This window comes from Micropterus dolomieu, linkage group LG04 (assembly GCF_021292245.1).
Source record: "Micropterus dolomieu isolate WLL.071019.BEF.003 ecotype Adirondacks linkage group LG04, ASM2129224v1, whole genome shotgun sequence".
Lineage (NCBI taxonomy): Eukaryota > Metazoa > Chordata > Actinopteri > Centrarchiformes > Centrarchidae > Micropterus > Micropterus dolomieu.
This window is the reverse complement of record NC_060153.1, coordinates 14417493-14433115: the sequence shown is the minus strand read 5'-3', so window position 1 is coordinate 14433115 and position 15623 is coordinate 14417493. Positions and strand designations below refer to the sequence as shown.

Genomic DNA, 15623 nt, shown 5'->3' with positions numbered 1-15623 from the left:
AGTGGATCTCCCACCTGGTAAGCCACATTCTCCACCTCAGATGTTTGCTGTACTCTGAGCAAGGTGAATCCACAAAAGGTAGGTGACCCAGATGGAATACCCTTTCCTCGTACTTAGAGCCTGTGAGGAGCAGCTGGCCGAGGCCTTTACGGACATTTTCTGTCTGTCCCTGGCCCGGGCAGGTGTCCCCACTTGTTTCAAGACAGCCACCATCATGCCCATACCGAAGCACTCCACTGCTTTAGCACTTAATGACTTCCGTCCTGTCACACTCACCTCCATCATCAGCAAGTGCTTCGAGAGACTGGTCCTTTCTAACCTCAGATCCTATCTACCTGCTACATCAGACCCACACCAGTTGCAAAATCAGGTCAACAGAGAATGCCATCTCTGCCACGCTTCACTCTGCCCTGATCCACCTGGAAAGTTAAAATACATATGTCTGGATGCTGTTCATTTACTTCAGTTTCTGTGATCCCCTCCAAGCTGATCTCCAAGCTCAGCCAACTTGGTATCAGCACACCCCTCTGCATCTGGACTTCCTGACTAACAGACTCTAGTGTGTGGTAACTGCTCCGCATTAGATCATAAAGCACTACAGAGTGTAGTAAAACCTACCCAACGGATCTCCAGCCACCAGTCACCCACCATCGAGAACATTTATCAAAAGCGCAGCCTGGGCAGGACCAGAAACATCTTCAATGATAACCAAGGACTTTCAACTTTGCCAACTTTGGCTTAGAAAGTGACCCCTTCATGACCTGAGGAAACCTGTGTCATATAACCCCTGAAATTCTTTACAACAGGAGCTCACACCAGCAGTCTCAGGGACATATTGTACATACAGGCATAGCATTACTGCACTTATCTGTATAAAACACTGTATTTATGCACTTCTGGTTAGTTTCATTAACTGCATTTCTTTAGCTATGTACCTGTACTCTGCACAAAGACAATAATGATGACGCTAATCTATATTTTTTAAAAACAACAAAAAAACTTGAAACTTGGACTTGTTTTGTTAATTACATTGTTTCTGTCAGTATGTCTGTCACATGGTGTTCTCTCTCATGTCCCTGCACTGAAAACGGCATTCATGTTGAACTTGGAGATATCTGTTTGTTGTCAAGGTGAGGTTCAGAGTAGAAAAGCTCTCCGTATTTAAACTTAAAAAGTAGTACACAAAAAAAAAAAAAAGTTTTACCATTTTACCAGTCAACCCAGGTTTTTGGGAGTACAACATTGGGTTGGATCCCATTACTTTTGGAAACCAGAGATTATTTACTATAATAAATTAAAAGACTGAAAGACTGGCATCAAGGAGGCGGAGTGGAGACATCAGCAGAGACTGGAGAGAGACCTCAACACCAACAACACCAAAGATATGTGGCAAGCCATCAAGAACATCACAGGCTACAATAGCTGGAGTTTCCCCATCACGGGTGAGGCCACATTACCAGCTGTAAAGTCTACTCCACCTCCAAAACAATGGCCACTGTCCGTATCCAAAGCAGATGTGAGGAGAGTCCTGCTGAGAGTGAATATCAGTAAATCAGCTGGGCCTGATAACATTCCTGGCCGTGTACTAAAAACCTGTGCCAATCAGCTAGTTGATGTTATTACAGACATTTATAACATCTCACTGTCTCAGGAGAGGGTTCCCACCTGCTTCAAGACAGCCACCATCGTTCCTGTACCTAAAAAGTCTGCTGTGTCTAGTCTGAACAACTACCGCCCTGTGACTCTCACCCCGATTCTGATGAAGTGCTTTGAGAAACTGGTCCTTCAGCCAGCCTAATCCTAACCCTCACCAGTTTGCTTTCAGAGCCTACAGATTCACAGAGGACGCCATCTCCATTGCCCTCCACTCAGCCTTCACACACCTTGAGAAAAACAACACCTACATCAGAATGCTGTTTGTGGATTTCAGCTCTGCAGCGTTCAACACAGTCTCCCCCATGAAACAGATCAGCAAACTCAGCACTCTGGGTTTAATTACAACACTCTGCAACTGGATACTTGACTTCTTCACAAACAGAGCCCAGTCAGTTCAGACTCATCTCCTCCACTCTAGTGCTCAACACCGGAGTCCCCCAGGGCTGTGTGCTCAGCCACCTCCTGTTCATGCTGTACACCCACGACTGCATCCCCCGACATGGAGAGAACTCTGTTGTGAAGTTTGCAGATGACACCACCATCATCGGCCGGATTTCAAACAACAATCTTGTTATATAGAGAGGAAATTGATAATCTTGTAAAGTGCTAATCTTGTGCTTGGAGAACAACCTACTGCTCAACGTGAGCAAAACCAAGGAGCTAACTGTTTTCAGGAAAAAGGAGATAAAGACACACACTCCTGTCTACATCAGTGGTGCTGAGGTGGAGCAGGTGAATAGTTTCAGGTTGCTGGGAATCAGTATCACAGAGAACCTGACATGGACATCTCACATCTCCATGCTGGTAAAGAAAGCTCAGAAACGCCTGTATTTCTTGAGGAAGCTAAGAAGGTGAAATTCCTGTGCCAAGTACTTTACAGAGGAGCAACAGAAAGCATCCTGACTGAAAACATCACTAACTGGCATGAGATGTGCACGGCCCAGGACCAAAGGGCTCTGCAGCGGGTGATTAAAACCGCTCAGAAGATCATTGTTACCCATCTCCCAAGCATCAGTGATATTTCTGAGGTGAGGTGCCTACACAGAGCCCAAAGGATACTAAAGGACAGTACCCACCCAGCCACAGCCTGTTCACCCTGCTACCTTCTGGGAAGAGATATAGAAGTTTCAGCTGCCACCCCACCAGACTGCAGAGCAGCTTTCCCCCGAAGATATCAGACTCTTAAACTCTAATTCATCATCACCACTGCCTCAATGATTATAGTGTATTTCTTTGTACCATTTTTATGAATGCTTCTAGATTATTGGATATTGTCTGCTGTGTAGCAGAAGAGTTACAAACTCAGTTTCACTATATAACCAGTTATATTGTGACAAATAAATGTACCTACCTACCTACCTAAAAATTCACTCAGCCACCACTTCTATGTACAGACCAACAACAATTTAAATGCTCAGTATTCTGTCAGGAAGGGAAAACAGAAGGGACATTGAGAGATGTGCCTGTGAGTTTGGCAGTAGCATAAACGAACCAGTAAGAGGCGCCCTTGTGTCATTTACTCCTGGAGATAACCAGCATTTATCAGAGTTTGCAGAAAACTTCAAATTCATGGAGGTGTGATAATCAGAGATGCAGTGGTTAAAGAACTATACCCAACAGTAGGCTACTACTGAGAAGATGTGTTCTTAATGACTACTCTCAACAATTATACTTAAATAATAAGATCCAGTTATGTAGTATTTTCTGCATCATACGCTTTAATTAAGAGGTTTTTTTGTTCTGAATGTGATATCCTTGCATAATGCCCATGCAATATGGATTGTAGCTTATGTGTGTTATGAATTAAATAAAATTGAGCTCTTGTTTTTTAAATGAGTTTTGCTAATTTGACTTCGGGGAACACCTAACATTGCCACGGAAGCAGCAAGATTTGTCAGAGAATGGCACAGCCTCAGGGAAAACTCAAAATCACATGAGCTCCCTCCAAATCAGTCTCCTCTTTTAGATTATCGTTGTTTCTTCAGGTGTTCTTACCATTAGGCTATCATTACATTCAATGTAAATATGATCCCATTATATATATTATATATTATCTGTTTTCTAATAATTTGTTTTCAATATTTGCTTTTATTGTATCATATACTAGTGTAATATCCGAATTTGTGTACTTTTCTTTTTGCGAACGTACGTGATGACGTCGTCCAGAAGGATTAACTGTCGATATCCGACAAATCGAACAAGAGCGGAAGTGAAGCATGAGGGGAAAAAATAGATGTTTTGTGTATGAAGTTAGTGAGCTAACGTTAACTTATATTGTCATTGGAGTAATACGTTAAACACGCGAAGGTGATTTGCTGAAGAAAGCATTTTCATTCTGTTTGATATCGTCCGAAATTATATAGTTCTCCTGGACTAACGTTAAATCGCCACTTTCTCTGAGAAGAGGAACAAAGTGTCAGGTAACGTTCACTTACAAATCGGCGAGCTAACGCAAACTAACAAACCCAATTGTCACACTGTGTCGTTGTCTGATTTCTTATGTTGTTAGCCATATATCAAAAGTAACGGTAGTCATCAACGTTTGATGAAGTAGATAACGTTAGCCTTTACTAACGTTATTTTGTGGTGTTTACATTATCACAATAAAGCAACAACGCCGGGCGAATTTAGAGCAATGCCGACTAACTAGTTACCGGCTGGCAAACGAACTAACGGTAGCTGATGTTAATGCTAACTTAGCTGTTGGATTTGGGGGGCCTTATATCTGTACCTTTTCCTCTCTGACGCCAATTTAACTTGGAGCAAGAGTGCCGATCATTCGTGTTGATAAAATACTTAATGTACCAAATACATCTGACTCTGCATAAGTAATGACGCTCCCATGTGTAGTCTGCTGTGTACAGTGTACTGAATGGGAACTTGAAGGCTAACTTAGAGAGAACATTGCATACAATGCACGGAGGGACTATGTGAGGGTGCCAGCAGCACGTTTTTACGCAGGATCCGTCAAATGGCTTAATCCACCTTATTTTCCTACCTGTGTCCATACTGATATGAAAACAGAGTATTTTCAATGTCCTCATTGTATGATGAAATGTATCAGGCTGTATGAAATGTCTGTCTTAACAGCTAGGCTCTGATTGAAGAGGGGGAACCAAAGCATGATGGATTATTTAAAACGAACATGTCAAAGACCAAAGGGAGCTAAGTTGTTAAGTTGCCTTTTGCCTTATTGAAATTACTACTGTTTTTTGATATATTGTGTGCCCTGTCATCCAGGATGGATCCAGCTCTACTGAAGGAGAGGGAGTTGTTCAAGAAAAGAGCTCTGTCCACTCCAGCTGTAGAGAAGAGACACGCTGCCTCAGACTCTGGATCACACAAGAAGAAGAAGCCCCGAGTTGACAAGGAGAGCTCGTCAGGGTCCAAACACAGTGCCGGTAAGCGAAAAAGATTTTTTTTGACAGTTTTGCAATCTCTAAAAGAAAACTGCAATGGGAGTTCAGATGATGCTACAGAAAGTGAAAGAAATATTTTATTGATTGTTATTTAAACCTTATTTTCTCTAAAACAGACCACCAATGGTGTCTATTGTAATAATGGTTGTTTTTGGTAGTATTACATTTTCTGTTTTATTACCTTGAGCCAGTTAATTACTTGAGGAATTCAAATCAGTAATTGAAATGATATTCCTAGCACTACTATTCAATATCTGTATAATACAGGCACTAAGGACATCTCCATGAATTGAAGTATTTGTCATTAATTTAACAGCATATTCTTAAAAGTTGTTAATTATTTTAACCCTCTGGTTAAGGCCATGTTTTTGACATTCCTACATACCTCAGGTCTTTAGCGACCCGGCACTTGTATAACACAGATTCAGCCATATATTAAAATTATATAGCTTGTAAACTTTGGAACTTTTATCATTGTACAATAACAATTTTTATAACAATAATATTTTTTTTCAATTTAATTCAATTTTACAATCATTTATAGATGTCAGACAATGTTTTTTCCCCCGTAATTCATTAATATATTCCATGTTTATACTGTACTATCTTACACATAGGCAACTATAAATCTCATAGACTGCCACCCACCAAACCCAAGTTAGTCTACTTACATGTTTATTGCAGCATGGTCGAGGTAGTTGAGGCAACTATATAAATTTCCCTCATCCATCCGACTTCTTTAGAGACCTCTGCTTGGACTGTGTCTTACATACCCCATGTTGTCTGAAGTTGCTTCATCATTCTAGTGCACCACTTCTGCTTTTGAACGACCTGATTCATCAATGGCACAAAAGTTTTCTCAAATATCAAAGAACATGCTTGCTCTGCACTATACCTGACATCGTAGTGCTGCAATATGTTACTGTGACGTAAGATAAAAAAACGTACATTGTGTCTGTATTTATTCATTGTAACGTTGAGACCACAGAGAAACACATTACCCTCAATCACTTGCGTCCAGCATACCGTGAATAAAAAATGGACCCCGTAGGCCTATAACCATTTTAGAGAAAATCATTAGAATAAATGCTTTTTATCAGTTTTAACATTTAACACCACAACATTGTAAAAACAGTAGTATGAGGAATACCAGAGAGTCGAGAGTCATCATCTTGATTTTCCCCACCCAACACTAAAATGTAGTCTAGGCTAGGCTCTATATCCCCTTTCCTCTTCCCTGTATGCGTCTGTTCTTTTAGCAGAAAAAAAAGTCCGGCACATAATTCAGTGACAATTTATTAGGCATTTTGTGGTAAGGCATACAAAATCATACATTGCGTTCAATATGACATGATAAATTACACCACTGTGCAGCAATCAAGTTTCACTTGTCATGAGATAATGTTGCAATGCTAAACATGTTGACAACACTGGCATACAATTTACTAAGGAGCAGAAAAACACAGGCTTTATCTGAAGCAACGATGCTGTCCAGCTATACTCGGTAATTTTCTTGTTGTACGTCAGGTCCTGTTGGGAAAAATAGGATATTCAAGTCTGTAGATTTGGACTGCGTTTTCTCACACACGTGCAATACTCACAGGGCAGGTGTCGTTGAACAAGAATACTAGCTAATGTAGGGTCTGATTAGTGTTTTTTTTTTGTTACTGTGTGTTTCCATCCACACTCCTAGTACTATTATTACTAGACTACTCAGGTGCTCTCTGGTAGTATTTCTGGTATAAAATATAGCTTTAAGGGTCTGCCCTAAGTGTTAAGTGGTAGTGAATGTAGATGTGTGACAATTCCCTCCTAATTTAAATGAAAAGCTAATTAGACTCACTGCCAGATAAACTGCCCCCTTCCTTTTTCACTTTGCCCTGTTACCTTGTCTCTTCCCTCTGCATCCTTATTTGTGAACAATTGAACCACTATTGGGCAGTTTTAAAAGTTCTTTGAGGGGTAGGGGGGAGGTCAACGCTGTGATATTTCCCAGTTCAGCATTGAAGCCCGAATGCTCACTCTTATCTTTCACCTCGCTGCCCCTATACCACCTCAGTGAGGGACTCTGGCTCCTTGCACATGCTGGTCATGAGCTTGCTACAGCTTGCTGGACCTTCCTCCTGTAGCTGCTGATGTGTCTTCCCTTTGGCACAGCACCCACAGTCCAGTAGCTCGTAGAGCACGGCCAAGGCGGCCAGAGACAAGACAGTGAGGATGAAGAGCAGCAGGATGATAAAGCAGGCTACATTCCAGCCGTCGTGGAAAGGGTAGACCTCCTGGACCTGGAACGAGACATGGGAGAGAGGTGCCGCCTCTGGGTGCCATAGGAGATTACTTGGCTGTGTAGTGGTAGTGATGTTGGCCATGATTTCTGATTTTAAACGATAAAGAACAGGGAGAAAGACACATTGTTAATGCCTGTGACAGTGTTGGGTTCCAGGTTTCACGGCGAGTTGGTGAAGGCTTTATGGAAGCCAAATTTGAAAAATTATAGGTTGTAAAAATACTTACTTCTTATAAAATATTCACATAAACATTTACTTTTAATTGGCTCTGTAGTGCCAGAATTTGAAAATAATATATATCAAAAGATATAGATATAGATATATATATAGAAATATAGATAGAGATATAGATAGATATCGAGATAGAGAGATATATAGATATATATAGAGATATAGATAGATAGAGATATAGATATATATAGAGATATATTATAAAAATCTCTACAGATGTTCATTTCATTTTCACTTTGACACAGCTAATGTGCAGTCTGACAAGAATGTAGTCTCACTAGAGACCACAAGCAGAATGAGAGAGCCATTTCCTCGCCTAAAACCATCAGGGCTTCTCTTAGGTAATTTGCTGCAATGTGATTATGATAGTAATACATAATTATCTATCATATAGGGTAACATGCTGTAAGAGGAGAAAGTGCAATGTCAGTGTGTACACAAAATATACCCTGGCCTACAGAAAGGATGTTTAGTTACAGAAGACAATGTGTTACTAGAGCAAAAGGTTGTATTGAAAAACAGCACAAACCCCACTGAGGCCATCTGCTCGGAACAAAAATAGACTTAAAAGCCCAGTAGAAAAGGATAGCTGCACAGTGAAATGTGGCACCTACACTGGGTTTGCATCTCTTTGGCCACAACACCTGACTAAAAAGGGATCTAGCAATAAAGTTAAAGGATGTTCTGCAATGTGCACACTGTCAGGCCGTTTGTCTCTCTTCAGCTTTCCTTCCACATTTTCAGCCAAAGCCGACCGTCTTTAGTCCTCAGGGAACAGTGTGCCAGTATTTCTGCCCACACGCACGCATTCACACGTGCGCACATACATGCTAAAACACACACATGCACACACACGATCGCAGACATTTTCAGCTGACCCAGATTACTGGAGTGAACCACGGGAATGAGTTGAGGGAGAGGGGCATAAGTGCTTCTTTTTACACTAGGCTAATCCTGTAAGGTTACTTGTCTTTATGTGTATTTTCTGTGAAAGCTTGCAACTGGGCTTACTGTGTGTAAAAACACATGCTTCCATGTATGCAAGATAGATTTGTGGCATCTTAGTGAATGTGAGTGAAGAAGTGAGTGAATTTTAGTGCACTTATAGGAAATAGGTGAATACTCTTTGTGTGATTGTAACTTTTCCGTGTTACCTGAAACTGTAATGCGATAGAAGCCATTGTTGCAGGGGCTTCATTTGTCTCACCTTACAGGATTGACTAGTAGTCCTTACCTAGGTACTGCACATGTGCAACTCCCAACAAAGGTCGAATATAAGTAAGATGCTTCACTCGGTATCTAAAACGGAGCGGTCACCACACAGGGTGAAAAGAGGAGCTGCAGCAATGTGCAGTATGACAAAAATATGGTGAAAATGAAACCATGTAAACCTATTCTGGTACAAGCCCTTATGAACCTGAAAGTGAGCATAATATGACCACTTTAAGTACAGTTTTGGTTTTGTCTGAAAACAATTTACACTTGCTTTTGAAAATAAATCAGCCTCTGGTCATAGTTCAAGCTCAAGCTAACTTTTCCTGCATGCTGATGACAAAATACTTAGATCATGATGGTATGATTTATATCAGGCTAGGTAAAACAGGAAAATAATGACTAATAAGGGGGTCACAAACAGTTAACTCTATTTACTGTTGCTGGTAATTGGTTTATGGGAGCAGACTGAAGCACATCTGTTGACAGTGTGCACAGAATGCAGTGAGTGTTTTGTGGTGTTTCCTTCTCAGTTGATGCAACTTATCTCACTGTTCCCTCTTTAGTATCCTCTTGTCGCAGACCCAGCTCATAATATCAACTTCACTTCAATTCATTGCCATGACAACAACCTATTTTACTAATTTGTCTCGCCTGGTATTGCCACCCCCACCCCCGTCACACGCAGATTGGCTCCCTACAGCATCTGCTCATCTCGCCCTAAATGAGCCCCACCCCATCCAGGCTCTTAAAGGTGTTGTAGGAAGAGATATTGTTCTCTGGCTACATAGCAGCTGGCTCTCCCCAAACACACAAACACAAACACACACCAAACACACTCCCAGTCCCCCCTGGTCAGCACCTCACAGATGTCAGTCCCTCATTGATTTGTCTTGAGAGCTGCAGTTTGCACCGAGTCATGCATCTCCACCAACACAGACAAGACGCACATGAGTACACATAAAGACCTAGAAACACACACACACAGTCTCTGATGCTTGCTGTTCAAGCTGTTAGAGAGCAGACAGACAGATCCATGTTTATTTAATCTAATGCGTGTTTGCTCAGACTTGGACTAAATTTTACAATTTCCATCTAAATATCTTGGCTTAGTTGTTGTTCTAGTATAGATTACATGTTTACATACATAGTTGCTGGATGTGGTTCTGTGTGATTTTAGGTTGCTCTACTGCAGAAGGAATTAGGTTTATATAAACCAGCTGCATTTTAAAAATGTATGATTTTACCCTGTAAACGCCGGATTACTCACAAGTGACCCTTGTAGTCCTAGCTACACAGCGAGACCAAGAACAGCCAACAGCATGTAGGTTAAATGCATAGTGTGGATTGTGATCTGTTGATATCAAACACGCACACGTTATTCTGATTATGCTATTCCCAGTAATATGCAGACTCACCTGTGCGTCTGGCTTAGTCTTTAGAAGATGCAAGTCAACAGATGCACTCTCCTCTTTTTTTTGGTGCTCCACCTACCGCTCTGTCCTCCACTCTCTCCCTGCTCTGCGTTCACTCCTCAACCTGTTTTCCTCCTCAGCGCACTCATGCACTTTCAGCCGTTGCCCGTGCACTCGCTCGCTCCCTCCTCCGCCACTCCTTGCAGCTCTTCATGCCTGGGCTGAACGGCATGGGCTCCTCTCCATCATTGGCTTTTCTTTTTAGCCCTGCCTCTGCACCATTCGATAATCGGCCTGTCACAATTCCAGTGTCCTGCCCCCAGCGCTGCTCACAGCAACAGAAGCTCCCGCCCACACCATGAATCATTCATGAATCAGTGTCTGTTTTCAGCTTTGACTGAGTGCTGAGTGCAGGCCAGACATTCGGGAGGGGACATTTGTTACATTAAACAATAAGAGAAAAACAAGAAAATTTTGTAGATCTCTTACTGCATTGACGCTTTATTGATGCTTATGTTGTTCCTTAAATTTAAGTCTTTGGACAAAAGTAAATGTAATACAGCTGGTGATTTTCAATAAATCCCATGAAAAGACAAGTTTTAATAGCTTTTTCCTTATTATCTATTTCCTTATTTTGAGTCGATCCCACATAAACTGTCCTGCTGCTGTAACTACAGCCCCTGTGTAATCAGCTGATATTATCAGCGACCCTATAATGATACATTTCGTTCAAACTACAGCGCCCCTGTGTAGGAAATCACTTAGCCTTGTTTATAATTGAATATCTGTGACCCTTTTTAATGAATTACATCTTCAGTGGGAACAAATGGGATTGAGTCTGAATGCTACAGAGAGGACGGAAAATATTGAGACGGATTGACAAATATTTGGTTTTAATCTGCAGCTCAGGATGTAGAGCAGCTGTCCAATAATCAGAAGGTCAGCAGTTCCCTCCCCGGGTCTACATGTCGAAGTATCCTTAGGCAAGATACTGAACCCCAAATTGCGAATGTGTATGAATGTGTTCATTTCATTTCTGTTCCTGATGAGCATTTGGCACCTTAGCCTCTGCTCATCACTGTGTGAATCTGTGTCAAGGGAGTGAATGCGATGTAGTATAAAAGCGCTTTAATTGGTCAGAAACACTAGAAAGGTGCTATTCAAGTACAGACCATTTACCATTTTCATGAAATTTGTTATGATAAGAACACTGTAGAATAAATTAGACTGCTTAAATAAATAGAAATTTATATTGTCATCTGGTTGTTGTCGTCTGATGGTTTGAAAACAAGCTGGTGTGCAAATAATTGCTATTGATTTTTAACAGTTTTACCAGCAAAACATTTCTCACGGCTTATGTCTGCCCATATGCATAATGTGACATTTAAATATTTTGCCTAAACTTTTCATTCTCTTTGTCTCGACACAGAGTCTAGTAATGGAACCTTTAACATCAAGACAAGCTCTGGTTACAAGTTTGGCTGCCTAGCCAAGATAGTCAATTATATGAAGGTAAGCCTCTGAAAACATTTATTTTTTACTTAAAAAAAAGAAAAAGAAATGTCCACGAGCAATTTAGTCATGATTGTATGATTCTTTGACATTTTGGCCCCTACAAATGAGCACCGTATCAGAAAAAAGGTGTTTCAGTCTGATGGATTTTGTTCCTCTCCAATTTTATTTAAGCTGTCACAACAGCATCCACTTGATTGCTTGATTTTATACTTGTCATCAACTCCGTCAAAGCTCTTTTAAAAGCTTGACTTGTTGTGTCAGCCCACGAAGTCAGTTGTGTCCTCTGCGTAACATTTGGTCCCCGGTCTTTCTTTTGGTATGTTAACAGCTTGTTTATCATGCTGTGGCTCTGCAAAGAGGCAGCGAGGCCCTGTCACACTAGCTGTCTGACTCATCCCTCGCTGCAGAACTCACACTCAAGTTGACAGATTTCCTTTTAATGTGTGCGTGCTTAATGCCATCTGTTTAACACAGAGTTTTAAACCGTGTAAAATACCCTGACCGTTGGATGTAAGGCACAAAATCACTGTGGACATTTGGCTAAAACCCGGTCAAAGGCGTGGAGCCAAGCATTGCTTACATTTTAAAATAAGTGCTTAGGAGGACTTTTATACTTTGTTGACTCTGTGTGTGTGTTTTGTTTGTTAATTCATGTGATTTTCGGTCTTCATTTTTTTTTTTTTTTTTTACTCAGACAAGGCATCAGAATGGCGATACACACTTCCTGACCCTAGATGAGATTCTGGATGAGACCAAACTTCTAGACATCAGCATGAAACAGAAACAGTGGCTCATGACTGAGGTGTGTTTGTGTTTCTTAAGTATTATATTGCCTATTATTTATCATCAGGAGTACACTTGTCCTTATCTTGCACCATGTCACTGACATGTTTTACAGCTGAAATCCCACCACGTCACGCACTTGAGCTGGTTCTGAGCTACTTAGATCGTAAATCACATACAAATATAAATGTTTAAACTTCTGTCAATATGGACATGCTACACATTGTTTTATGGAATCCTTGAATACCAAAGTATAACACATTTAGATTTAACTGCATGGTAAACAAGAGCGACAGGAAGAAAAGTGGTCCCTACTTTTTGAAGAAGCCATAAGGTCAAAATATGCCCATTCCTTGATTAATAATAATTCTGTCATCCGTAAGGTTAATTAATCCAAGTTGAAATAACCTTCTGCTTTCATCCTCCATTGAGCAAATGAATGAGTTGTAATTGATATGTTATTCGATAGCCTCATTTTTATACAAATAAAATTCATACTGGTTTAAATAAAAGGTTCAGTGTGTAATATTTAGGAGGATCAATTTACATGTTTTCAGTGGTGTATAAAGACCTTACATAATGAACCGTTATGTTTTTAGTACTTTAGAATGAGCCATTTCTGTCTACATACACCGCACATCCTCTTACATGGAAGTCACCCTGTTGCGCCGCCATGTTTCTACAGTAGCAATAATGGACAAACTTCTCTACAGAGTGCGTTTTCTCAGTACATTGAATACGTACGAAGAAGAAGTAACATTAGTAGTAGTATTAGTTGTTTGGTTTATTAGAAGAAAGAAAACAAGAGACATCTGGACAAATAGAGGCCCACAGTAGCTTCTCCTAAGCTCTGCGACTGGTGGTGCATTCATGTGGTATCGGAATAATAAGAATCTATTGTCCTTCTTTAATCTTTATTGCAAAAAGAGAAATAGAGTGTACATGGGACATAAAGAAGTATGCTGAACTTTGATTTGTGCAAAATCACATACATATTTTGCAAATATGTAATTTGTGGTTAGAACGGTTAGTTTGCTGTCCATGTAGAGTGAATTAGATATCTGCGTGTTGTTTATATGCGCTGATAATGCTAATCCAACACATCTTTGTAGTAGCGTCCATGTTGACTTCACATTCTGACTTAAGAGCACACGCTGAAGTCGGAAGAATGACTTCACAATGTGAATGCAAATTATGAAGTTGCTTGTTGCAATTGACAACCCTCACCACTAGAGCACACTAAAACTTGCACACTGAACCTTTAAATAAACAATTTGATAGTATGTCCCATCTTTTCTGAGCAAGAGTTATGTGTGAAAGGAATTATAGAAGCATGCAGTCCCGTATATGCGCCTGTCCCAAATTTAAGCAGGTTGAGTTCTATAATTGAAGAACAGAAAATCCCGGGCTATTAAGTAAAGTTTTACATTATTAAGGATATAATTTTTTTGATATTCACATAATATTTACATCACCCACACAGTGTTTAAATACATATGCACATTTCCTAGCTGGTCAACTACTTAACTAGAGACTTAAAACCTGACATCTACTCCCTGACTTTCCGCCAATCTCAGGCGTTGGTCAACAATCCGAAAATTGACGTCCGGGACGGGACGTATGGCTTCAAGCCCAAGTACAACCTGAAGGACAAGAAAGCCTTACTGAGGCTGCTGGACAAACACGACCAGCTGGGCCTGGGAGGTGTGCTGCTGGACGATGTAGAGGAGGGGCTGCCGAACTCAGCCAAGGCCATCAAGGTAATGCTCAATAGATACAGATTATGCACAGTAATGCCTCTTAATGCATACTGTACATTATGTTTGTGATTAAAGGAAGACACACACACACATGTGCGCTGTGGTGACTAAACGCCATTAGCAGAGATATGAGCTCTCGTGTGTTCACAGGCTTTGGGGGATCAGATCATCTTTGTGACACGACCAGATAAGAAGAAGATCCTATTCTACAATGACAAGCACTGCCAGTTTGTGGTAGATGAAGGTGAGTATAAATCAGCTTTGTCAGTCAACTGTGATACGCCTTGCTCTTTCTCTCTGTGTTGTTGTCTTTCTGTCTGTTCCTGGGTCTCTGCATTTAAAAGATTTGGCTGCAAGTTGTCAAAAAAAAGCAATAAATTGTTTTAGTCATACAAAATTCACCAAACTTTGGCTCTTCAGCCTTTAACAGACAATGATGGGAGATTGAGATTTTTGTCAAAGTGAGAGGCGCCTTTTTTGCGTTCTGCACGCTGTTAATGCGCCTTGGTGTCCCTGACTCATACTAAAATAAGCCTTAAACTGACCATCATTAAGACAAAGCCCCTGAACCAACTGGTAGGCTACTACCAGTGGTGTCTCCCCTTTCTGAGGGTCTCATGTACCCACACGGATCTCCGTTTTCCTGTCTCCTGCGTGTTTGTACACCTCTCACATTCAAAACAATGCCAGAGTAGGTGAATTTTTTTAAAGTAGATGTTTTTGCAATAAAAGGGGAGCCACTGATTTCATTAAGCGTTAATCAAACCAAATATATCCATCCATTCTCAACTGCTTATCCTGCGTACAGGGTCGCGGGGGGCTGGAGCCAATCCCAGCTGACATCGGGTGAAAAGCGGGGTACACCCTGGACAGGTCCAAACTATATATATATATATATATATATACACACACACACACATATACAGTGGGTACGGAAAGTATTCAGACCCCTTTAAATTTTTCACTCTGTTTCATTGCAGCCATTTTCCAAAAATCAAAAAAGTTCATTTTATTTCTCAGTAATGTACACTCAGCACCCCATCTTGACAGAAAAAAAACAGAAATGTAGAAATTTTTGCAAATTTATTAAAAAAGAAAAACTGAAATATCACATGGTCATAAGTATTCAGACCCTTTGCTCAGTATTTAGTAGAAGCACCCTTTTGATCTAATACAGCCATGAGTCGTTTTGGGAAAGATGCAACAAGTTTTTCACATCTGGATTTGGGTATCCTCTGCCATTCCTCCTTGCAGATCCTCTCCAGTTCTGTCAGGTTGGATGGTAAAGCTGGTGGACAGCCATTTTCAGGTCTCTCCAGAGATGCTCAATTGGGTTTAAGTCAG

General features: G+C 40.7%; 2 protein-coding genes across 2 annotated transcripts in view; one reads left to right on the top strand and one right to left on the bottom strand.

Moving 5' to 3' along the window:
• Positions 1-3846: 3846 nt before the first annotated feature.
• The window catches only part of gtf2e2 (general transcription factor IIE, polypeptide 2, beta), a 13681-nt gene continuing 1904 nt past the window's right edge, over positions 3847-15623 (top strand). Inside the window, exons 1-6 of the mRNA XM_046047018.1 lie at positions 3847-4076; positions 4897-5057; positions 11651-11733; positions 12431-12538; positions 14097-14279; positions 14430-14523. Of these exons, the coding sequence (XP_045902974.1) occupies positions 4898-5057; positions 11651-11733; positions 12431-12538; positions 14097-14279; positions 14430-14523 (628 nt within the window). The 5' untranslated portion in view covers positions 3847-4076; position 4897. The remainder of the gene's footprint in view (positions 4077-4896; positions 5058-11650; positions 11734-12430; positions 12539-14096; positions 14280-14429; positions 14524-15623) is intronic.
• Positions 6384-10371, bottom strand: smim18 (small integral membrane protein 18). Its single transcript, XM_046047020.1, has 2 exons — positions 10225-10371; positions 6384-7449 (listed from the first exon to the last, which is right to left on the bottom strand). Exon 2 carries the CDS (start codon positions 7442-7444, stop codon positions 7121-7123), a length of 324 nt encoding a protein of 107 aa, XP_045902976.1. The 5' UTR covers positions 7445-7449; positions 10225-10371; the 3' UTR covers positions 6384-7120.